This window comes from Vicia villosa, linkage group LG6, assembly GCF_029867415.1.
Source record: "Vicia villosa cultivar HV-30 ecotype Madison, WI linkage group LG6, Vvil1.0, whole genome shotgun sequence".
Classification (NCBI taxonomy): domain Eukaryota; kingdom Viridiplantae; phylum Streptophyta; class Magnoliopsida; order Fabales; family Fabaceae; genus Vicia; species Vicia villosa.
In genome coordinates, this window is record NC_081185.1 from 165,704,237 (window position 1) to 165,728,679 (window position 24,443).

General features: G+C 34.5%; 2 protein-coding genes across 2 annotated transcripts; both read left to right on the forward strand.

The window, feature by feature from the left end:
* Nucleotides 1-932: 932 nt before the first annotated feature.
* On the forward strand, nucleotides 933-2,774 carry LOC131615247 (uncharacterized). The gene is made up of 2 exons (XM_058886718.1): nucleotides 933-1,967; nucleotides 2,718-2,774. The coding sequence occupies exons 1-2, from the start codon at nucleotides 933-935 to the stop codon at nucleotides 2,772-2,774; spliced, it is 1,092 nt and encodes a 363-aa protein (XP_058742701.1).
* A 1,567-nt stretch (nucleotides 2,775-4,341) lies between these two features.
* LOC131613115 (homeobox-leucine zipper protein ATHB-22-like) lies at nucleotides 4,342-5,689 on the forward strand. The gene is made up of 3 exons (XM_058884821.1): nucleotides 4,342-4,649; nucleotides 4,881-5,212; nucleotides 5,300-5,689. Exons 1-3 carry the CDS (start codon nucleotides 4,511-4,513, stop codon nucleotides 5,564-5,566), a joined length of 738 nt encoding a protein of 245 aa, XP_058740804.1. The 5' UTR covers nucleotides 4,342-4,510; the 3' UTR covers nucleotides 5,567-5,689.
* Nucleotides 5,690-24,443: the final 18,754 nt, after the last annotated feature.

Consider the following 24,443-nt stretch of genomic DNA (forward strand, 5'->3'; position numbering starts at 1 on the left):
AAGTTTCTAACAAGGAAACCTCAATTGTTGAATAAAATTGATCTTGTGCATCTTTACTCTTGTTTTGCTTGCATTTGTGCAAATTGTGGCCCTTAAATTAAGGATTGAAAGCAAAGCTTGTGAAGGCATCCTCAAAGTTCGCTAAGCGATACATAGCGAGCACAGAGTCCAAAATTCATTCATTTTGCTAAGTGAGCTCCAATAGGTTTCCAAGTGAGGCTTGCCAGAAAGTTTCACAATTCAAAATATGGCTATTTCGCTAAGCGAGCTCTAGCGAATTCCAAGCGAAGTCTGGAAGAATGTTTTCAAAGTCCAAAATTCATCACATTCGTTTAGCGAAACACAACGAGGAAGAAGTGAGAAGTTGATATAAATACTTTTGTCACTTTAAATAAATATTTAAATAGTTAAAATAAATAGTTAAGTTCAACTATTTTTTATTAATTAGATATTTTAATAATTATTTAATTATATATAACATTTTAAGCAAAAATTAACACAATCAAGTTTAAAAATTTCATTTAAAAAAATCAACACAATTTTTTTTCAATGCAATATATTTTAAATATTATTAATTATGCTTAACATTACTATTTAGAATTTTAAACAAAATAAAACAGAATTTTAAATATCGCTACTAATATCCATTATATACAAATGCATTGTAATTATTAAACCTCGGAAATAAGTGGCTTAGTGGAGAGGCATGAATGCTGTGAGTAAAGAGGTCCAGATTAATTATCTAATTTAGGGATCACAAAATTTTAGATCCTGCCAACCAGTGCCTCGGGGAATTAGATAAGGAGTATTAAATGAGCTTTATTCATAATTTTATTTTTTTAAAAATGATAATTATAGGGTAATGCTTACTCGTGCCTCAATGGATAAGTTAAGTGAAAATATAATAAAGGAAAAAGCTAACATGTGCCCCAATGACACAAGTTAATGAGCTATTTATAGAAATATTTTCTTGGCTGAATGGCCCTCAAAAGCTAGATGCTTATGATCTCTTTGTCAAAGATCTTATGCGACCCGATGTAAAACAATGGGATGTGGTTAAGGTGAATCGAGTTTTTGGTAGGGAGGAGGCCAAAACTATCCTTAGTACTCCGTTAGTGGAGGATGTAGTGGAGGATAGGTTGATTTGGCAAGAGGAACAAAGTGGTGTTTATAGTGTGAAATCGGGGTATAGACTATGGCGACGGCTTCAAAGTAATATTCATCATTATGGTACTGAAGGCAAGTGGAGTAATCTTTGGAGTATTCTAGCGCCTCCCAGAGCTAAACACTTGTTATGGCGAATTTGTAGGGATTGTCTCCCGACCCGGTCAAAACTTCAACAGCATCATGTTCAATGCCCGACCTTATGTCCTTGGTGTGAGTTAGAAGATGAAGATGAGTGGCATGTGTTCTTTGGGTGTTGTTCTACTAGCCAAAGTTGGCGGGCAGCAGGTTTGTCATCTATTATTGAATCCCGTTTACATACATTCCGCGATGCTAAGTCACTTATTTTTGATGTGTGTAGTCGTGAGGATCGTAGGGATGCGGGAAGATTTGCGGTTTGTCTTGAGATGCTCTGGAGAAGTAGAAATAATGTAGTATGGCAAGATACTCGTGAAGACCCTATGCGGGTTGGTTTACAAGCCTATCAAAATTGGTACGATTGGTTCCTAGCCAGAGAGAAGCAAAATCCTTCCGGTCCTAATAGTAATTCAGAAATTTGGGTTCCACCTGCGGTAAACCAAGTAAAGTGCAATGTTGACGCAGCTTTCAACAAGGTTAGTGATACTACTAATAGAGGATGGTGCTTTAGGGATCATGTGGGGAGATTTATCACAGGTGGAGTGGCTTGGGATGTGGGTTCTCTTTCCGTCATTGAAGCTGAAGCCACCGCTTTGAAGGAAGCAATCCAACATGCCATCTCTCTTCAGTTATCTCATGTTATCTTTGAAAGTGATTGTCAAATTGTAACTAAAGTTATTTGCTCTAAACATGTAGGTAATTCTGAGTTTAGCCTTATTATTAAGAATATTCAGAATTTGTTATTTCTCTTTCCGAACTTTGAGGTAAAGTTCATTAAGCGTCAAGCGAATTCGGTTGCCCATACTTTAGCTAAGGCGGCCAATTCTTGGTCTAGGCGTAATTTCTTTAATATGATACCTCTTTGTATTGATCTTTGCTTAAGGAATGAAAGTCGTTAAGTTTGTTTCTGTCAAAAAAAAAAAAAAACTATAGAATTTGCCAACATACTTAAAGTAAATAAATTATTTAAATTTAACTTTGACAAATTCTTTTATAAAATAATACTATATTTGTCATAATGAAAAATTACTATTTTATGAGAATAAATTTGTTTTTCAAATTCCTTAAATTCTCACGGTTTTATCTTCAATTTTCTTTAATGAGTGAACGTCAGGATGTTGAACAGCAATAATGCATATTTCTAATGTAATAATGTTTTTTTTCTTCCTTTATGTTGTACAATGTGATGACGCTATTCTCGCACCTTCCACTTTGAACAAGAGAAAGTTTTGAAAAAAATGGTATCGAAACAATTTTGAAAGAGTAATTAATAAAGGTGTTTTAACCGTAGTGACTAGTGAGTGTTTCATTAACTTTTGGCTGTATTCACTATTCATACGTTAGAACCGATGACACATGAATTTGGAGCTGACACATGACTTTCCTTTTTGATGCCTTGTTTTGAGTTCTGACAGCACCCTATATTTGGTAGTACTAAAATCTATATTGTGGCACTAGATGACAAAAACTGATCTTAAAATTTATTTTAAATTAATAGTATAAAATTTAAATAAACTAATAATTTAATAATTAAAATAATTAATAAGTTTATTAAATCTTGATTATAATATTATTTTTATTTTTATATAATTTTTAATTTACTTGATTCTTTCTTTGGTAAATAAATTAAAAATATACTCTCGTCCCAAATTATAAAACGCTTTGGAGAAAAAATCTGTCTCAAATTATAAGTTTTTTTACCATTTCAATTTAATTAAATTAAAAATAAACACTAAAAAATTAATCTTAACAATATCTAATTGCTTTTGTTAATTTTCAATATGCAAAAATTAGTTATACCTATTTGAAATCTGAGTGGCTTAGAATATATGTACTTTAGAGCGAATCTGGAGGTTGATTATGAATAGATTATTGTCTAAGACAAATCTAGTTAAGCGGGAAATTCTAGATGGGGATCATAATTTAGTGTGTCACTTATGTTTTGGTCATGAGGAAGACTTAGAACATCTCTTCAGTGGATGTCCAATATCGGAATGGTGGTGGAACAAGCTTTGTCTATGGCTTCATATGGATCTTTTGAATTTTTTGGATTCTATTTTGGAGAAGTTACACGTTTTAGAGGTAAAGTCTTTTTCTTCTTTCAAGCAAAATTTAAGTTGGAGTTTTAGCCTAACTTTTTGTTGGTCGATTTAGAATTGTAGAAACATGATTTTTTTATGGGGTTTGTTGAACAATATTGAGGGATTGAGTATGATTAAATTAGTTATGTGGTAATGGTTTTTATTGGATAATAAAATGAGGGGAAATATTTTGTGGGCGGATTAAAATACCTCTGTGGATTTTTGTTTTGTTTAGTCATTTTCCTATTTGGGTCTATCTGTTGATTTTGTGACCAGCATTTTTTTTTGTTACTAAAAAAACTAAGTGGGTACGTTTTGTTTTTGTTTATTGAAAACACCAAAATAATTGTTATATATATATATATATATATATATATATATATATATATATATATATATATATATATATATATATATATATATAGGGTTGTTCAAAAAAACATGAATCGAACATAATCAGCGAATTAGAGTTAAAATAACTAAATTATTACTAATTAATAGTTAGTGAACCACACTTATATTTTATTAATAGTTTTAGAATAGAACTGTTATTTAGCCATATATATATATGAGAATTGATACTCTTACACCAAGTTTTGACAACTACACCGTATTATTATACAGTTTGGTTTTCTTATATATTAAATAATTATTTTTTCACTGATTTTAATACAAATGAATATATCTCTATGTTGGTATTTTTTCAGGTGTAAGATACAATGTAATATTGGGGTGTAAGCATAGCACCCCTCTATATATATATATATATATATATAACTGAAATTTTGAAGTGAATGGCTGAATGGAATGTAGACTTTGACTCAAAAAGACTTTTTACTGTAATATTATAATATATAATAAAGGAAATACTGTTTTGTTTTTTCTTGCGTACGTCGGTATGTAGAGTTTTATTTCACGACAATGTCAAGGTGTAATATCATTAACTGAAGGATCTCACTGAATTCCAGAGGTTTCAATTTGTACTTTAATCAGACTCGAAATTCAATTTTGCAGCCACTGACCATTCTGCAAACCTCTCTAGTAACTATATACTGACTGCAGCACTAACTAAGTGGTCCATGCATCTTGACAGATTGAAAAGCCCATAAAACAGACACACTTTGGGTATGGAAATTGAAAGGAAGGAAGAACACAGCTACGGAAAACCTAAAATGGATTGGAATACTGTGAGCACAACACCATTTGTTCCTCATCTAGACTCTTCTTTAAGCTTTTTATACAACTATAACACCAACCCTTATTCAGGTAAAAACCTTTCTTCTTCAAATCATTGGCATTTGTACTTCAATGTTTTTTACTCTTTCTATTTATTGCATTTCTAGTCACATTATATATAACGCAAACCAAATACTATATTTGAAAAGTAGTACATGTATATATATCTTCAAAAACACTTGCATGCATGGTTTTAAATTGCGGCCGCTGCGACATGCATTGCAGATACTTTGTAATTATTTGTGTGTTTTGGAATATTAGGTATGGAAGTGAGTGAAATGGCATTGAGTGAGACACAACAAAGGTTGCTTCATGTGACGGAAGATGAAATGAACATGATTTATAATGGAAATGGTTACGGAGAGAAAAAGAAGAAGAAATTGACAAGTAACCAGATTGATTTTCTGGAGAGGTGTTTTCAAGAAGATATGAAGTTAGACTCTAAAAGGAAAATGAAACTTTCAAGAGAGTTAGGGCTTCAACCTCGCCAAATTACTGTTTGGTTTCAAAATAGGCGTACTAGGTTGAAGACTAAGCAACTTGAACGCTCGTATGATGAGCTTAAGCAAGAAAATCAGAAACTTCAGAAAGAGGTAACAAAAGTGCTTGTTTTTGACACATCTCTCATGTACTTCTTGCACTATGCATGCTCATTTGAATAATCTTTTATCACTGAACAGGTTATGGATTTGAAGGAAAAACTAAAAGAGAAAGCTCATTTTAGGACACAGACATATGGTGAAGAAACAATAGAAAACCTAGAAGGGCTGCCATGCAGAAATATAGAAGGAGAGCCATATCCATGTTTCAATATGACACAAGCAACAACAAGTAGCATTCAACAAGCTGCAGAGGGATATGACCACAGTTCCTTTAATGTTGCAGATTTTGACTCAGTTTCATTGTTTCATGAGTGTCACTGGCCTAATTTACCTTATTATCCCTAATTTACAATAGAAGTTAAAGTTTTAATGGATTCTAAGTACTTTTTATTTCTAACTCACTTAGTTTTAGTTTTTGTGTACTAGTAGTTAGATATTGATCGTCTGAAGACTGGTATTAGGATCCATGATAAGGACCGCAGTAATGATTAATGAGTCATAATGCACTCTTTTGTAACAGAATTTTTAAAATATTTAATTGGAGATTTGCAAAGTTTGGGAAGTTAAATACATTTAATAGCTACATTTCAAAGAACCTAGTTGGGTTAGGAGCATGGTTTTAAATTGCGGTCGCGGTTGCAGTTGCGGATGCGGTTGCGGTTGTATCTACTGCGGTTGCGGGTATTGCGGCTACTGCGATGCGGAATGCGGTAGTTGCGGCGTGAATTTAATATTTAGAGCATAAAATATTATACTTTATTATTTAGTTTATATTTGACATGTCTTGCATTTTGTATATAATTTTTCATACATATCTCATTACTAGATCGCCATCACTTTGAAAATCACCAATCCGTTCAAAACATACCTTAAATCTATGATAAAAATAGAAAGGAAGATAGTATAACGATTTTTGCTTGCAATGTATAATCTATGGCGGTCTGATGCGGGCTGATGCGGCCGTTGCGGTGTTACGATGCGGTCGTTGCGGCGTTTTGATGCGGTTTTTAATGTGATTTACGATCACACCGCAATTGCGGCCTGATGCGGATGCGGACACTACCGCAACCGCAATATTGCGGCCGCATCAGGTGATGCGGTCCGCAATTTAAAACCATGGTTAAGAGTAAAGCATCCGTTGGCACATCTCGTTCGGCGTGAAGAAGCATTTAGAATCTTAATTTCTTTCTTTGGAGCCTTTTATTTTCCGTCTATCTTGAAGAAAGATTTGTAACCCTGTAAAAAATGAGAAGGGGCCAAGGATTTATCTTTCAATAGTGTTTCCCGATACTCCACTCTCTCCCCCTAAATAAGTAAAGCTCAGTTAGTCTGGGCGAGGTGATTGGTAATAAGGATGGAAGCTAAGAGTATAACTACGCTTCTTATCTTATTCTTTACCATTTGTCTTATAGCTACGCCTTGACCAACTCCAAATTCAATAGAAGCAAGTCTGACGGCCAACCCAACAACGAAATAAGCAGCAATTATCCGTGGATTTAGGTCGCATAAAATATTTTGTAATTTCAGTTGTATAGATGTTGCATTATAGATTGTGATCTTCGCGGTATGAAAAAATCACTATATTGCACATAATAGTTCGATTCTATTTTCAGTGTAAAGAGAAATTTTACTTTAGAATTTCGCATTTATATTTTACTGTGATTTGTAATTTCACATTCTAATTTCAAAATTTGCGTCTTTATCGATGTCGTAACGGCCTTTGCGGTCGTAATGGTGTTACACAAATATAACGACATTTTTTAGGATTGTAACGACTTTATATCTGTGATTGTTTTCTTGCAATAAAACATTAGATAACTAACACCTTTCAATACCATTTTATCGCGATCATTTTTATAATAACGAGTTCTTTTTTAAAACCTTGATTATTGTATAATTTATTTATGGTTGCATCCCTAAGGAGAAAGGTTCTTGGCACAAGTTTATGTCTGTTGAAGAATGAATTTTGATTTTTTTGTTAGGAAAACTCTATTTTAACCTTAGAAGTTTGTTCAAATTGACATTTTAGAGAAGTGATCTCGTCATGTAAAATATAACTAACATCCTAGTTTCTCTATTTCATCAGAACTTTCCTTTGGGGAGACTCATATTGTTCGCTAACACACTACTATAAAAAATATATTTCATATTAGTTGTGAAATGCATTTAATATTGACTAAAGAAACAAGGTAACGAATGACATCATGAAAAATATCAACTTTACCCCTCAATTTTTAAAACACCAAGGAAAAAATGCTTATGCACAAGGATAACGAATGGCTTTCGCACTTTTAAAATTTTCAAAACTAGCACATCAAACCTCTTGGTTTATCAATAACACTGAGGAGTAAGATTGTAGAATGTATTCTCGCCCATCTGTTTCTATGTTTCCATGACATGAACCTATGTGCAGGATATCTTTAGGTTGAAATAGAGGAATAGTCGTATTGCTATGCGGTTATTGAGGATGGTTTAGAAGACCGCTCCATTAAATTTCATTATGTTGAACTAGTAAGTCAGCTAGTATGTTTGAAATGTAATAAGGCTCTAGTATTGTGACATTGGAGTCAGAATTCATATCTTCAAACTATTGTGTCTTCTTGTTTTAATATTTTTGAACAAGTACTCAATTATGACAATTATTTACATTGATTCGAGTTAATGTGATTCCCTATTTGAGTGAATGACACATTATTAAAATATATGTTTCAAAATCTACAGATACCTGTTTGGCGGATACCCACACGGGTATGGGCGGGTACATATATCATATTTATTAAATGAGACGGATAGCTGAGGACTAGTACCTGTGTCCACGGATACCCATTGTCATCCCTACTCTAAAGTGACATCCAAATCTACCAACTCTTGCACGACTAAAGTTATTACCACCACAAAAGCCACCTCAAATTTCATTGTAATTAGGTGTAGGAGGACCAAAGTGAGAGAGAGAGAGAGAGAGAGAGAGAGAGAGAGAGAAGATTTATCCAAAATTAAATAAAAGTATCGTATATAATTTCACGTTCTGCACAATAAAAAAATATAGAGAGGCGTTTAAAGGTGCAATAAAAAATTTCTTTTATTAATTAAACAAAATATTCTTTTGTTATTTTACCGTGCACATAAAAACAGACAGAAGAACAAGGAGTACTTATATATTACAGAGATCTTCACATATAAATAAAGTACATATTTACCAATAAAATTAAGTTATTATACATAAATGCATATTACAAATTTATTAAATGAACAATTTAAAGTAATACTAAAATTAAATAAAAAAATGTTTATGTTTGTTTTGACGTGTGTGCATATTAAAAAAACAGATAAACAGACACGGGAGTGTCCACTTAGACGTTAGTCACAATAAATTACATAAATTACAAAACTGAATTTGGGCTTAGACTATGGTTACTCTAATTTTTTTTGTAAGAAAGATATATTGATATGAGAATTAAGAGCTCTCAATCCCGATTATAAAATGACTTGATCAAAAACAAGCTCGACAAAAGAGAAAAGAGAAATTACACATCAATTGCATTTATGATAAATAAAACAGAGGATTTTCGCTAAACTCGTAAAAATTGCAAATGGGTTGAGTAATATCTCCAATATACGACCATCTCCACACCATATCCTTAATATTCCAAACGGTATCAAGAATATTCCATTCGTCATTCTAGAAGATAATACCATTCTTAAGAATCCAAAGATTCCAACAAGTCGCGAGCCAAATACAACCTTCTTTTCCTATTTTCACTTTCTTGCGTTTGCAATAAGAATACCACCGCAAAAAAACCCCTTTAAAACTTTCACCCGAATACTCCAGAAGCCCAATCCACTCTGCCAATTACCTCCACACTAACTTAGCCACACAACATAGCCTTGTCAAACCTATTAGCAGGTCCGTGGGGAATATGACAACCTGTGATTAAGTTAAAGCAAGAACGGACAAATTTTTTTTGATCAGGTCCTTCACCTAAAAAACCTGATCCCTTCCAGCAGAGATCCGCAAATATGCGGCCACTAAAACCAACATCTGTTGTAATTCCTCTGTTACAACAATGCAGCCCGAAACAGGATGAGGGATACCGAAATCCCCTCACTGCCACACGCCATCGGTTCATCCCCTCATCCCCGCAATTGAAACATCCTGTAATTGAGAAACAAAAATCAGTAACGAAAAATAATCCTTCAAGCTAATGTATTAAAACCATATTGTGTGCCAAAAAGAAGTGTTAAAACCACTACCAATGCCAAATCTATAACTCTTAGTGAAAACGTATTCTTCCAAATTTTTATCAAACGTAACAATGTCGGCCCACCAGGAAGAAAAAGATAATCTAGGAGATTTGAAGCTACCCCCACAACCTGCATACCAATGTCCCTGTAACGGGCCCTAAAAATATTAAACCATAAAGAATTGGAGCCTTCCCAAATCCTCAATCTCCATTTGTTGAGTAGAGCCAAGTTAAAATCATCAATCCTTTTTAAATTGAGACCTCCTTTACCAATGGGCAAGCAGACATGCTTCCACCTCACCCAGTGAATCCTTCTTCTTTCCTCCAAACCAGCCTACAAGAAATTACTTTGGAGTTTAGTAATGTCTTTAGCAATTTTCACAGGCATTCTATAGAAAGAAAAGTAAACTCTTTCTCTTCATTCCTACAAGAGAGGAAAGAGGCTGATGCCTCCAAGAAAGTCAAATTATTGTTAATACCATTGAGTTTGCTTTTATGGTAACTGATTCCAAGCCTCAAAACCAACTCAAAAGCCCTCAAAATAGTTTTGATAGTCCATACTTGTTTTCAACTACCTTTAAACAACAAGGTATTGTCTACGAATTGAAGGATATCAATCCAACATTTACCGTTAATTACAAAACCTTCGAACTCTCCAATCTCTAGCGCTTTTGCTAACCAAGCCCGTTAAACCTTTTGCAACTAAGACGAAGAGAAAAGGAGAAAGGGGATTTTCCTGTCGCAAACCCCTCTACACCACAAACTCCTTAGTCGGACTACCGTTTATCAACACCGACATCTTGCTGTTAAAAATCGTAGCTTCCATCCATAGCTCACCAAAACCCATTTTCCTCATCATAAATCTAAGGAACCCCCAACTCACTTTGTCATAGGCTTTCTTAAAGTCCTCCTTGAAAAGTAAGCAACTCTTTCCCTCCTTAACCGCAAAATTCACTAATTCATTAGCCACCAAAACACCGTCTAACAATTGTGTACCCAGACGGAACAAAAGCACTTTGGCAAGGAGAATAGTATATACATGCAAAGACAACGCATTTTAATTTTGTTTTTATTTATTGAAGAAACAAAAATTATATATATATATATATATATATATATATATATATATATATATATATATATATAAAGGTGAATTTTTATCGACCCAATTTAAAAAATTGGATAAAATATTTTAAAAACAATAAATAATTAAATATATTAAAAGTAGATGGTATCTTCTAATTCGTTGAATATATATTATCCAACAGGTGAACAAAATATTTGTACTCTTTAACTAAAATTTTGAAGTGAATTAATATAATATAATATTGAATGTAGACTTTGACTCAAAAAGACTCTTTATTTATAATATAAAAAAGACTGTTTTGTTTTTTTCCTGCGCGTGTGAGTGTTAGAGTTGTGAATGTGATGGATTCCATGACAATGTCAAGGTGTAATATAAATAACTGAAGGATCTCACTGAATTCCAGAGGTTTCAATTTGTACTTTAATCAGACTCGAAATTCAATTTTGCAGCCACTGACCATTCTGCAAACCTCTCTAATTTCTATATACTGACTGCACTGCTGACTATGTGGTCTATGCATCTTTTAACCGATTGAAAATCCCATAAAACAGACACACTTTGGGTATGGAAATTGAAGGGAAGAAATCAGGTACGGAAAGCCTAAAATGGATTGGAATACTGAGAGCACACCATCCTTTGTTCCTCATCCAGACTCTTCTTTAAGCTCCTTCTACAACTATAACAGCAATCCATATTCAGGTAAAAACACTTGCATGCATGGTTTTAAATTGCAGTTGTTCTTGTTGCCACGCGCATTGCAGTTGCAGCAGCGTGAATACCGATTAGAGACATATTGTAATTATTTATTTTTGTTGAAATATTAGGAATGGAAGTGAGTGAAATGGCATAGAGTGAGACACAACAAAGGTTGCTTCATGTAACGGAAGATGAAATGAACATGATTAATAGTGGAAATGGTTACCGAGAGAAGAAGAAGAAGAAAATAACAAGTAACCAGAATGATTTTCTGGAGAGGTGTTTTCAAGAAGATATAAAGTTAGATTCTGAAAGGAAAATGAAACCTTCAAGAGAGTTAGGGCTTCAACCTCGCCAAATTACTGTTAGCACTTGGATTCATTTTAATTTAGTTCCTATTTTCTAGTTAAGTTTTAGAATAGTCAATTTATGTAATCAACTATCATTACTACTAAAAAAAATTCGCTTTTAGTAACCGAAAAATTGTGATCACTGTAATGACCGAATTAGTCAGTAAAATTTGATATTCATGAACCAATTTTAAGGGGTCACAAAATCGGTCACGAAAAAATATTTTTATATACAATTTAATTTATATATAAAAATTAGAGATCGAAATTTCGGTCACTAATATTTTTTTTTGTTCGATTTCTATTTTTAATCCTCTTTAATATGTTACTATTTCCTTTTTTATTTTATGAAAAAGAACACTAAAATCGGTCACTAAATTCGGTCACAAATTCAGTCACTAAATTTATCGCAAAAGCTTAGCGACTAGCACTTTTTCAACCGAAAACTAATGTTTGCTAAATCGGTGGCTAAATGTTCACTATGCCAAATTTGTTTTTTAGCAGCACCCCTACGAAAGCGCTTTTGGAAAAAGCGCTGGCATAGGCTTCACTAAAAACAAAATTAAAAAACACGCTAAAAAAACATTAAAAAAGCGCTGGTATATAGGGTATGTCTACAAAAGCGCTTTCCAAAAGTGCTGGTATAGGCCACCTTACGAAAGCGCTTTGTAAAAGCGCTGATATAGGGGTAGATATGAAAGCGCTTCAAAAAGCGCTGGTATAGGTATAGGGTACGAAAGCGCTTTTAGCGAAAAAGCGCTGGTATAGGGTTACCTATGAAAGCGCTTTTGAAAAACGCTGACGTAGGTCATTTTAAAATTAAATTTTTTAAAACAAATTAAAACAGACGCGTATTGTCTTTCATTATTTCATCGTTCTCACTGTTCTTCACTGCCCTCACTGTTCTCTTCTTCATCGTTCATCCTTAACAAAAGCTACAGCCGACCACCACTCAACGTCTGTCGCCGCCGCCAACCTCCACAACACCGACCACCACTCAACATCTTCTCGCCGCCGCCGCCGTTCTTGCTGAGTTGTTTCACTTTGTGAAGGTTAGCGAAATTCACTATTGTAGTTTTAGGGTCTGTAGTAGTTTTTGGGTTTTGTGTTAGGTTTTAATGAATGGGTTTTCTGTATTATTGAATCCTATTATTAGTAATTTGCAGAAGCCATAAAATTCATGTGTGTTGTGAGTAGAATCGAATAGAGGATTTCATTGCTTTAAGTGCTTTTTCTAATTAGAGAATCGAATGAAAACTGATACTAATTAGCCTCTGAAGAACTTATTATTAGTAGAAAGAAACAGAACAGTTTTGTTACCCATTTTTGGTCTTGTCATGATTCCACCAATGTCCTGTGTTGAAAATGATATATTATATCAGCATTATAATACTGAGAATCAGCATTATAATACTGAGAATTAGTAGCCCAATTTTATTTGAATTTGAAAAGTGATTTGTAGCAACTTGTATCGTATCAAAGCTAAATTGCAATGACTCAATGACCATTATTTCATCTTCTCCGTCGTCTTCGTATTCTTCATTGTTAGCTTAGGACATTAACCAAGTTAAATAAGATAGTTTTTTTAATGGCGCTGCTATGGCGATGACAGTATGTGTTTTGTTGTGTCCTGCGCCACAAATTTAGTCTCAGTTACTAATATTTTCACTGTATTTAGTGTGTGTGATTTTCAAGCAAGCATCTTTAATATATAGATATGAGAATTACGTTTTCTTTTCTATATGTTTAAATTAGAATTTGAAGGACTGAATTTCATGTGTCTATTAGGATGTAGGTTCTTTTAGAATCTTTCAATCAATTTTGTCTTAGTGGTTACTAACTTTGTGAATTTGCTATAGGGGTAACTTGTGTAGAGTGAAAGTTTGATCGTTTCCCGGCCTAGTTCGACGTTTGGCGTTTTCTTGAGTTCGGTAACATCCGAGGTAAATTTCTTTCTCAAATTACTGGTATTATGATGAATTTTGCAGTATAGAAACTAATTTTAATATGTTCAATCTAGATTGGGTTTTTTTTGATATTGTGTTAGTAGTGGTGTATTTAACAGCATCGTGTGTGTGTGTTTAATTTTACAGTTACTTTGAAGCCTCTGGTTTCTACTTGTACAACGCCGATTCAAACCTACCCGTCTCCCACATCAAGTCCAACTCAGGTTACTAGCCCTTTCTTCTTGCTTATAGTTTGTTGTTTTCTGCTTATAGTTTATTGTTTATGGTTCTATTTAATTTCAATTTAGTGTCTCTCAATCAGTTTTTTGGTTTGTGGACTTATATTACCTTGAAATAAGGTAATGTCTTCTTTAAGAAATCGGGGGTAGGCTGAAATAAGGTACTGTATTCTTTTAGAGACTCAAACAATCGAGACAACTGTAACTTCCTATCTATAGTATATTTTTGTACTATAGTTGCATAACATTCTATTATTCACATTTTATAGGATCTCACTAGGTATTTTGATCAAGACATAATGATGATAGCTATTTATTATCTTGACATAATTCCTTAGTACCTGATAGAGAAACCAAGAAGCATTTGTTTAGCTTAATTAAGACATGGATAAGACATGGATGAATTCAAACCGATTGTCGAAAGAGTACGAGAAAGGGGTATGGGAATTCGTTGAGTTTGCGGTTGCGCACTCCGAAGACCCGCTTTGAATGCCGTGTCCTTGCTTGGGTTGCTGTTATGGGGGTAAGGTTGACGGGAATAAGTTGGCATCCCATTTACTACGGTTTGGAATTGATAGAAGTTATACATGTTGGACAATGCATGGTGAGAAAAGTAACGGGAATGCTGAGTCGAGGTGTAATAGGAAGTATGCTTCAAACGACGATTGCACAGACACATACGATTGCGATCGAGTCGAAGAGATTGCAGAAGCGCTTGAAGAAGATCTTGAGGATTGTCCCAAAATGTTTGAGAGGTTGGTAAGCGATGCAGAGAAACCGTTGTATGATGGTTGTTCAAAATTCACAAGATTGTCTGCGGTGTTAAAGTTGTATAACTTAAAGGCGGACAATGGATGGTCGGATAAAAGTTTCACAGAGTTATTAGCCCTTATGAAAGATATGCTACCAAAGGATAATGTTCTTCCCAATCGAACGTATGAAGCCAAAAAGATGTTGTCCTCTATTGGCATGAGCTATGATAAGATACATGCATGTCCAAACGATTGCGTTTTGTTTCGAAACGAGTATGCAGCGTTGAATGAGTGTCCTAAATGTGGTGCCCCTCGATATAAGAAAAAGTTGTCTCCTGCTAAAGTCTTATGGTATTTTCCTATAATTCCGAGATTTAGACGCATGTATCGTAGTGAGACCGATTCAAGACATTTGACTTGGCATGCAGATGAAAGAATTATTGATGGAAAGTTGCGACATCCGACAGACTCACCACAATGGATGAAAGTTGATACTGATTATCCTGAATTTGGAAAAGAAGCAAGAAACCTTCGGTTGTCATTGTCTACTGATGGAATGAACCCGCATGGTATTCAAAGTATCTCGCATAGCACATGGCCTATGATTCTTATGATTTATAACCTACCTCCGTGGCTATGTATGAAGTGTAAGTACATGATGTTATCTATGCTAATTTCTGGGCCTAAACAACCAGGGAATGACATAGACGTATACTTGGCACCCTTAATCGAAGATTTAAAGTTTTTGTGGGAGAACGGTGTGGAGGTTTACGATGGGTATAGGAAGGAAAGTTTCAACTTGAGGGCGATGTTGTTTGGAACAATTAATGATTTTCCAGCATACGGAAATCTATCCGGGTACAGCAATAAAGGTCAAAAGGCGTGTCCTGTTTGTGAAGATGAAACCTATACGACACGATTGGAGCTTTGTCAGAAGAATGTCTTTCTCGGCCATCGTAGATTCTTAAATTCTAATCATCACTACCGTGGGTGGAGAAAAGCATTCAATGGAAAGGCCGAACATCGTACAGCCCCGCCTTTTTTGTCAGGTGATCAAATTTTTGAAAAGGTGAAAGATGTGAGCACTCAGTTTGGCAAGCCTTTTGCACATTCACTTGTCAAGGGTGGGTGGAAGAAGAAGTCAATTTTTTTTGAACTTCCATATTGGAAGTCGTTTTATGTAAGACATTTCCTGGATGTTATGCATATTGAAAAAAATGTATTTGACAGCGTCATAGGTACGTTACTCAATATACAAGGAAAGTCTAAGGATGGCCTTAACATAAGGAAGGACATGGTAAACATGGGAATGAGAACTGAATTGGGACCCGTGACGAAAGGAAGACGAACATATCTGCCACCTGCTGTTTACACTCTATCTAGAAAGGAGAAGAAAACATTGTGTAAGTTCCTCAGTAAAGTTAAAGTTCCAGAAGGCTACTATTCAGATATTAGAAGACTTGTGTCCATGAAAGACCTCAAGTTAAAGAGTTTGAAGACGCATGATTGCCATGTTATAATGGAACATTTTTTACCAATAGGTATACGTTCTATTCTGCCAGAAAAAAGTAAGAAGCGCAATAACTAAGCTGTGTTTCTTATTCAGGTCAATTTGCAGTAAGGTGGTCGATCCCGCGATCTTACCAACATTGCAAAAAGAGATAGTTGTTACTTTATGTGATCTTGAAATGTATTTTCCTCCCTCGTTTTTTGACATAATGGTTCATCTAGTCATTCATCTTGTGAAAGAGACACAATTGTGCGGACCAGCTTATATGAGATGGATGTACCCTGCTGAACGTTATATGAAAATATTAAAAGGGTACGTGAAAAATAGAAGTCGACCGGAGGGTTGTATTGCCGAAAGATACGTTGTTGAAGAAGCGGTTGAGTTTTGTACTGAATATCTGTCAAATGTTCAATCAATTGGACTCCCCAAATCTCATATTGTCGAAAAAAAAAGAAGGAAAAAGGCTAATTGGAAATAAAGTTATGACAATATCAATGGTCGAACGGGATCAAGCGCACTTGTATGTTCTGCACAATGAGATTGAGGTTGAGCCGTATGTTGAAATGCACAAGGTTGTTCTCCGAGATTTAAATCCAAATAGAAATGAGAGCTGGATAGTACGAGAGCACAATCGAAGTTTCATACCGTGGTTTAGGGATCATATTTATTCAAAGTATCGTTCAGATCCTGCTTCAGTAACAGAAAGGTTGAGATGTTTAGCCTATGGTCCAAGTGTAATTGTGCTTTCTTATAGCGCATACGTAATTAATGGATACACATTTTATACCAAAGAACAGGATGATAAAAGTACTATGCAAAATAGTGGTGTTACCTTGGTAGCTGAAGCAATACACATATCAAGTGCGAATGACTTAAATCCGAAATTTGCAAATTTGTCATATTTTGGGGTTATCGAGCGCATTTTGGTGTTTGATTACGCGAAGTTTCAGATTCCTGTATTTGGTTGCAAGTGGGTTGAAAATAATAGTGGCATACGAATGGATAAGTCAGGATTTTTGCAAGTGGATCTCAATAGGGTAGGGTACAAAGATGAGCCTTTCATTCTAGCCTCTCAAGCTAAACAAGTGTTCTATGTCAATGATCCGACAAGTACGAAATGGTCTATAGTGCTTTTATCTAACAAAATAGTTGATGAAAACATTGAAGATCAAGGTGATATTGGTGTTGGCATTGAATCTTGTACAAGAAACGATCAAAATGAGAATGAATCTTGTACTAGAAATGATCATAATGAGGGTATTTGGATCAATCCAACCGTCCGCGTTGTTAAGAGACGCGTAGAACACAATCCTACCAAGAAAAGAAAGAGACGTTAGTGATAAAGGTAATAGTATACATATTCCGACTAATTTGCTTTATTCAATTTGTACCGATTGTTTTATTCAATAGTATAGTACTTATTCAATTTTGGTGCATATTCTCGTTTTGTACATAACTTTTGAACCATGTATCCGTTTGTCGACTTCTTTACATGTAACTAGCTATACTATTTTGACGATTCCGGAGCTGCTCATGCACTTATCTTTACATTTCGGGACTGTTTTTTATCGGTTTTGCTTCTGCCCGTAATCAAAAGTCGGGCTTAGGGTATGAATTTCGGAAAACCGACTTTATTTTTGAGTCCGTGGGGACGTTTTACCATAGCCATGTAAATTTCGTTCAATTCCGACAACTTTCTTTTTTGACGCTTATTTTGATTTGTACCGATTTCGTTTCCGATTTACTTGTACATGCATGGTTTGACTTCCATTTGACTTGTATAGATTGTTAGCTTATTAATAGTGTACTAATGTGCTTTAGTTTGTTTGATACAGGTTCAATGGCTCCGGATAGAGATGCTCCACCTGAAAACTCACAAGAAAACTCACAAGAAAGAGATGCTCAAGAAAGAGATGCTCCGGGTACAAATGCTCCACCTGATACTGAAGCAAAAGAAGTTGCACGAGGCATCACCATTATGAAGGGAATCATTCGACATAGAGACCAAGGATTAGTATACCATTTGGAATGGAATTCTGAAAACCAACCAATTGGTCCTAATTCTGCAAAGTTGACAAGCTATATTGGTACACTTGTTCGTATGCATATTCCAGTCTCCGTAGCTAAATGGAATCTGAAAAGCGAAGAGTTGGATGTGAAAAAAAAAAGCGATTTGGGACGAGCTTCAGGTATATATCATATATGGTTGTTGTTATTATCTTGACAATAAATTGTTTAAATTACTTATACTAACACACTATGCGTATGTTTTTTTGCAGAGGACTTTTGAGATACCAGATGATCGTAGACGCTACATACTTAGTTTGGCCGGAAAAAGATATAGAGGGTGGAAAGCGTTTTTGACAAACACCTATCTTAAGGATAAAGATGGAAACTTTCTTGAAGAGGCACCGGGACGGCCAAAAAAGTATGAGATCTTCATTGATGAAAAAGATTGGGTTGAGTTTGTAAATCAAAGAGATGAAGATTTTCGGAAAAGGAGTGCCACGAATAGTGCGAGAGCATCCAAACCCGCGTATCCATACAAAAAAGGGCGTTTGGGATATGCACGCTTAGAGGATAAAATTGTAAGTAAATAGAAATGCGTTTTAATTAATTGTCTAAATGTGTTTTATTTGACGATTTTATCATTTGTGTCAATGCATAGTTAGAGGAGACTAAAAGTGAGGAAACTTCACTTCCTGTACATGTGTTGTGGAAGGAAGTTCGTGTGGGCAAGAATCAAGCTGTCGATCCCGATGTTCAGAGAGTTTATACTGAATGTGTAAGTATAATACTGTGTCTTTAATTAAATCAAATGTTTTTTAATATATAAATGATTTTTTATCTCCGCTAATAATTATTGAAATGTAAATGAATTACAGGAGACCTTGTCGCAATCGGTGTCCACCGGTGAGGACCAGGATGATAGGAGCGTACTTAGTAGAGCACTAGATGCTCCTGAGTATCCCGGTCGGGTGAGGGGTAAGGGTCATGGTGTGACTCCAACCTCTTTTTACAAGCATCCTAGGAGAAGAAATCCTTCAAATGAAGAAGTGTTGCAAAAATTGCAGGAATTGCAAGCACAAGTCTCTGAATTGCAAAGAGATAAAGATATGTATATGAGAGAAAAGTGCAATACTGCATCAGTGAAAGAAACTAGTGATAAAGCTAGTTTCAACTGTCAAAGAAAACTTCCCGAGGTAATTATAAATTTCTTTACCTTACAAATTGTTCTATTTTATTAACGATAATGACTTTATATTTACTATTGGTTTAGGGCATTTCTTCTTGCCAACTATACTTATCGTCACCGTCTTATCGCCTAGTTGGCAAGGGAAAAGTGCACAACACTGTGGGAGATTTACTTCACCATAGACCGCTCCCGGATGGACACCTGAAAGTATCAGTTGATGTTGTATTAGATCATGATGCGGTGCTACCGGTACCTGACATGGTCTCAGAGACAACATTGATGCGAGATGCAATAGGGTCATTTGTTGCATGGCCCTCGGAGTTCATTATCATTGGTGATGAGGTATATTCAAAACCATTATGAATCATTTAGTTTTCGAATGTCAATTTTGCACCGTTACGTTAATTATTTTTTACATTTTAATTTTAGACTGCTCCTACAAAACCCGCAATTAAGGGCAAAGGGATTTTACAGGAGGAGGAGTCTGTTGCATCACTAAAAGAGGTACATTTAAGGTGTTAATATATAATTTGAATCTAAAACTGCATGATTTTATATTTTATCGATCGTTATTTGATTTTTAGGCATCTGGTCGGGAGTCACAACAAGTGACACAGGTCGTTCGTAGCGTACCGCCTAAGGGTCCTCCGAAGCAAGCGGCAAAAAAAGGTGGTGCTTTTTTTCCTCGATACCGGACGATGCTCGGAACACTTGTTGATATGTCCGATTTGAAGGAAGGTGCTCTCCGTCAAATCAATATGGAGGAAGGTATCTTTGGTGTTGAATTCATTTCACATATTGCATTAGATGACTTGGAAGAGATTTTTACGCAAGAACAACTAGGCGTCGCTAATATGCACTCGTACATCCGGTAATATTCACTCATCCGATATATTATTTAATTAGTCGAACAATTTATTTACACATTATGTTTATTATGTTTTTCACCCATCCGCTAATATGTTTATAATGTTTTTATTTAAGGTTGTTGCATGACAGAGTGTTGCACGGGACTGCATTGTCAAACAGATTCTGTTTCGTGTCTTCCGCCCATTGCAGCGGAATGACAATTGCTTCGGAACCGGAATCAGTTAGACAACGCTTAGTGGATAGATTCATGTCATCCGGCAATACAGAAAGTCTGATTCTTTGGGCGTATAATACCCGACCAATAGGGTTAGTTTCTCATTCTTGGTTCATTTAATATTTGTTTCTTTTGCGTAGCAAAATTTTTATATAACCTATTGTTTTAATTTATAGAGCACACTGGTTGTTGCTTGCTATCAACCCGATAAGAGAAGTTGTATATTTTCTGAATTCGGTAGATGGTGAGTGGAGCAATTATCCGGCTATGAAGGAAATTATTGATTTGTAAGTGGGATCGTTCTAAATATTCTTGTATATTTATATATTTAATTATTTGTGAGATTAATCTAAATATATGCTTTTATATTTTTGTTAGATCAATACAAGTGTTCCGAAGTCAACGAGACACACAGGTATCCCGGACTAAATCAAACAACATTACTTGGATCAAAGTGCAGGTACATTATTTTTCACAATTTTGCTTATACTATTTATGCTACTTGATAAAACAAGACAACTATAATTTCTTATTTGTTTTTCTATGTAGCGTCCGATACAGCAGAACAGTTCAGACTGCGGATACTTTGTTTTGAGGTTTATGAAAGAAATCCTTCAAATGAATCAATTAGAGATTCCAATCACGGTATGGATTTATAACTTAATTAGATAACTTCTTATAATTTATTACATTTAACTAAATCATTCATATTATGTTTTTATTCTGTAGTACTTTGACGAATTCCGTGCTGCTTCTTACACGAAACTTAAGTTGGAAGAAATCAAAGTGGAATTGTGTCAATTTTATATTCATCAGCTATTCATGTAGTAGGATTTGTGTCGATTTGAAGAGAATATTATAGTGCTCCAGAATATATGGTTACTAACTTTGTTCATATTGTTGCCAATTAATATTTGAAGTATAATATTGTTGATGTTAGAGATTTAGTTTGATTGACATAATGATGTATATATATATATATATATATATATATATATATATATATATATATATATATATATATATAATTTTGGATATTATAATGGTATTATATTAGTATATATATATAGTCCTACCTATGGTTGAAAATATATCGTCGAAAATATATTACAGGTCGAAAATATTACAGGTTGAAAATATATTACAGGTCGAAAATATTACAGGTCGATCTGGGAGGCTGAAATTATAGGCTGCACTTTAAAATATCTCATTTAGCAACGACAGCGCTTTTAAAAAGCGTTCTTAAAGGTCCACATACGAAAGCACTTTGTTACAAAAAGCACTGCAAAAGATTAAAAAAAAGAAAAAAAAAACGCAACCTACCAAAGCACTTTTGGAAAAGCGCTCTAGTAGGGGGGCTACCAGAGCGCTTTTTCCAGCAAAAGCGCTCTTATAGGGGGTCTACCAGAGCGCTTTTTCCAGAAAAAGCGCTCTTATAGGGGGGGGGTCTACCAGAGCGCTTTCTGTAAAAAGCGCTCTTATAGGGGGGTCTACCAGAGCGCTTTTAAAAGCGCTTTCGTAGCCTACGCCAGCACTGGCTTTGGCAGCGCTTTAAAGCGCTGTTAAAGGCCAAAAAAGCGCTTTTAAAGCCCACGCATGTTGTAGTGGTTTAAGTGACCGATTTTTAAACTTTTTCGGTCACTAAAAACAAATTTTTTAGTTTTTCTATTATTCAATAAATCAAGTATTATTATCAGAGTTTCCTAACAATCTGGTATTGAGAGAGAGAGAGAGAGATTTATTATTCAATAAATCAAGTATGTTATCAGAGTTTTATAACAATCTGGTATTGAGAGAGAGAGAGAGAGAGAGAGTTCCTAAATAATGGTTGAAGGAAACAGTGGTTTTTCTCAACCCTCTATTCCGAAATATGATTGTGATTATGACCACTAGAGCATGGTCATGAAGAATCTACTCCGATCCAAGGAGTATTGGAGTGTTGTGGAATATGGCTATTCACAATCAGGTGTTAATGAAGTGTTGACAACAGCACAAAAGAAGACACTGGGGAAATCACAACTCAAAGATCTAAAGCCGAAGAATAACTTAATTCAATCTCTTGACAAGTCAATTCTTAAAACGACCATGAAGATGAAATGTCAAGGGAATGCTCCAGTTTAGAGGTCTCACTACTTGTGCATCGTTCGTGGGAGAGCTGATGGCCTTTATCCATTTAGACACAAAGTTCACAAGAACAAGTATGTATTTATTCCCATTTGAAGCTGGGAAGGGACCCATGAAATCAGTCCCTCAGACGTCAAAGACCACCACCTCTATAATTTGTTTTTGTGTCATTTCGTTTCTTCTCACTAGCATCGGTCACTTTTTTGGACTGCTACATGAACATCTTTAAAGATGGTAGGTCAATAAAGTCCTTCATGAAGGATTTTTACAGCGGTCTTGGATATGACCACGTGTCCTCCATAGGGGGATGCGTGACAATGGGTGATGACGCTCTCAATCTCCTTATCGGGCATGCATCTCCGAAAGATACCATCGATGCCTCTTTTAAACAGGAGAGGATCATCCCAGTAATAGTGCTTTAGGTCATGGAGAAATTTCTTCCTTTGGTGATAGTTAAGATCGGGACGTAAGACTCCAGTCACGAAGTAGTTGAAAGAATTAGCGTACCATGGAACTGCAGACTTAGCCAGTTTGATAAGTATTAAAGATAGAGTAATTTATCACTTTGAAATAGGCATTTATCTTACTTGGTTGGTAAGTTTCTAAAAAGGAAACCTCAATTGTTGAATAAAATTGATTTTGTGCATCTTTACTCTTGTTTTGCTTGCATATGTGCAGATTGTGGCCCTTAAATTAAGGATTGAAAGCAAAGCTTGTGAAGGCATCCTCAAAGTTCGCTAAGTGATACATAGGGAGCACAAAGTCCAAAATTCATTCATTTTGCTAAGCGAGCTCCAACAGGTTTCCAAGTGAGGCTTGGCAGAAAGTTACACAATTCAAAATATGGCTATTTCGCTAAGCGAAGTCCCGAAGAATGTTTTCAAAGTCCAAAATTGATCACATGCGTTTAGCGAAACACAACGAGGAACAAGTGAGAAGTTGATATAAATACTTTTGTCACTGTAAATAAATATTTAAATAGTTAAAATAAATAGTTTAGCTCAACTATTTTTTATTAAATAATTAATTAATTAAATATTTTAATAATTATTTAATTATATTTAACATTTTAAGCAAAAATTAACACAACCAAGTTTATAAATTTCATTTAAAAAATCAACACAATTTTTTTCAATGAAAAATATTTTAAATATTATTTAATTATGCTTAACATTACTATTTAGAATTTTAAACAAAAGAAAACATAATTTTAAATATTGCTACTAATATCCATTATATACAAAAGCATTGTAATTATTAAACCTCGAAAATAAGTGGCTTAGTGGAGAGGCATGAATGCTGTGAGTAAGAGGTCCAGATTAATTATCTAATTTAGGGACCACAAAATTTTGGATCCTGCTAACCAATGCCTCCGGGAATTAGATAAGGAGTATTAAATGAGCTTTAATCATAATTTTATTTTTTTTAAATGATAATTATTTATAGGGTAATGCTAACTCGTGCCTCAATGGATAAGTTAAGTGATAAATATAAGGGTTAAATATCTTTCTAGTCCCTATAAAATTATCAAAAATGGCTTTTAGTCACTATAAAAAAAATATTGACTTTTAGTCCCTATAAAATTACTTTTACACTCAGTTTTAGTCCCTCTACAGGGACTAAAACTGAGTGCAAAAGTAATTTTATAGGGACTAAAAGTCAATATATTTTTTATAAGGACTAAAAGTCATTTTTGAGATATTTATAGGGACCAAAAACATATTTAACCCTAAATATAATAAAGGAAAAAGCTAACATGTGCCCCAAAGGCACAAATTAATGAGCTATTTATAGAAATATTTTCTTGGAACGTGTGTATTCAATATATCGAAACTTTAAATATGACTTTATTGCATTTAATGACATTTAACTTTTTCTAATTATAGTATCCTTAACATATGTCCTTAGAGCACATGTTAGCAAGACCCATAATTTTATTTAATTACTAAATTGACTTAAACTAACTTATTTACTCTCTTTCTCTTTCATACACTACA

Coding starts and splice junctions, on each gene's coding strand:
- LOC131615247 (XM_058886718.1), top strand. CDS start 933: ATGACACAAGTTAATGAGCTATTTATAGAAATATTTTCTTGGCTGAAT. Junction 1,968..2,717: donor TTGAAAGTGATTGTCAAATT/GTAACTAAAGTT, acceptor GAGTTCTGACAG/CACCCTATATTTGGTAGTAC.
- LOC131613115 (XM_058884821.1), top strand. CDS start 4,511: ATGGAAATTGAAAGGAAGGAAGAACACAGCTACGGAAAACCTAAAATG. Junction 4,650..4,880: donor TAACACCAACCCTTATTCAG/GTAAAAACCTTT, acceptor TTGGAATATTAG/GTATGGAAGTGAGTGAAATG. Junction 5,213..5,299: donor ATCAGAAACTTCAGAAAGAG/GTAACAAAAGTG, acceptor ATCACTGAACAG/GTTATGGATTTGAAGGAAAA.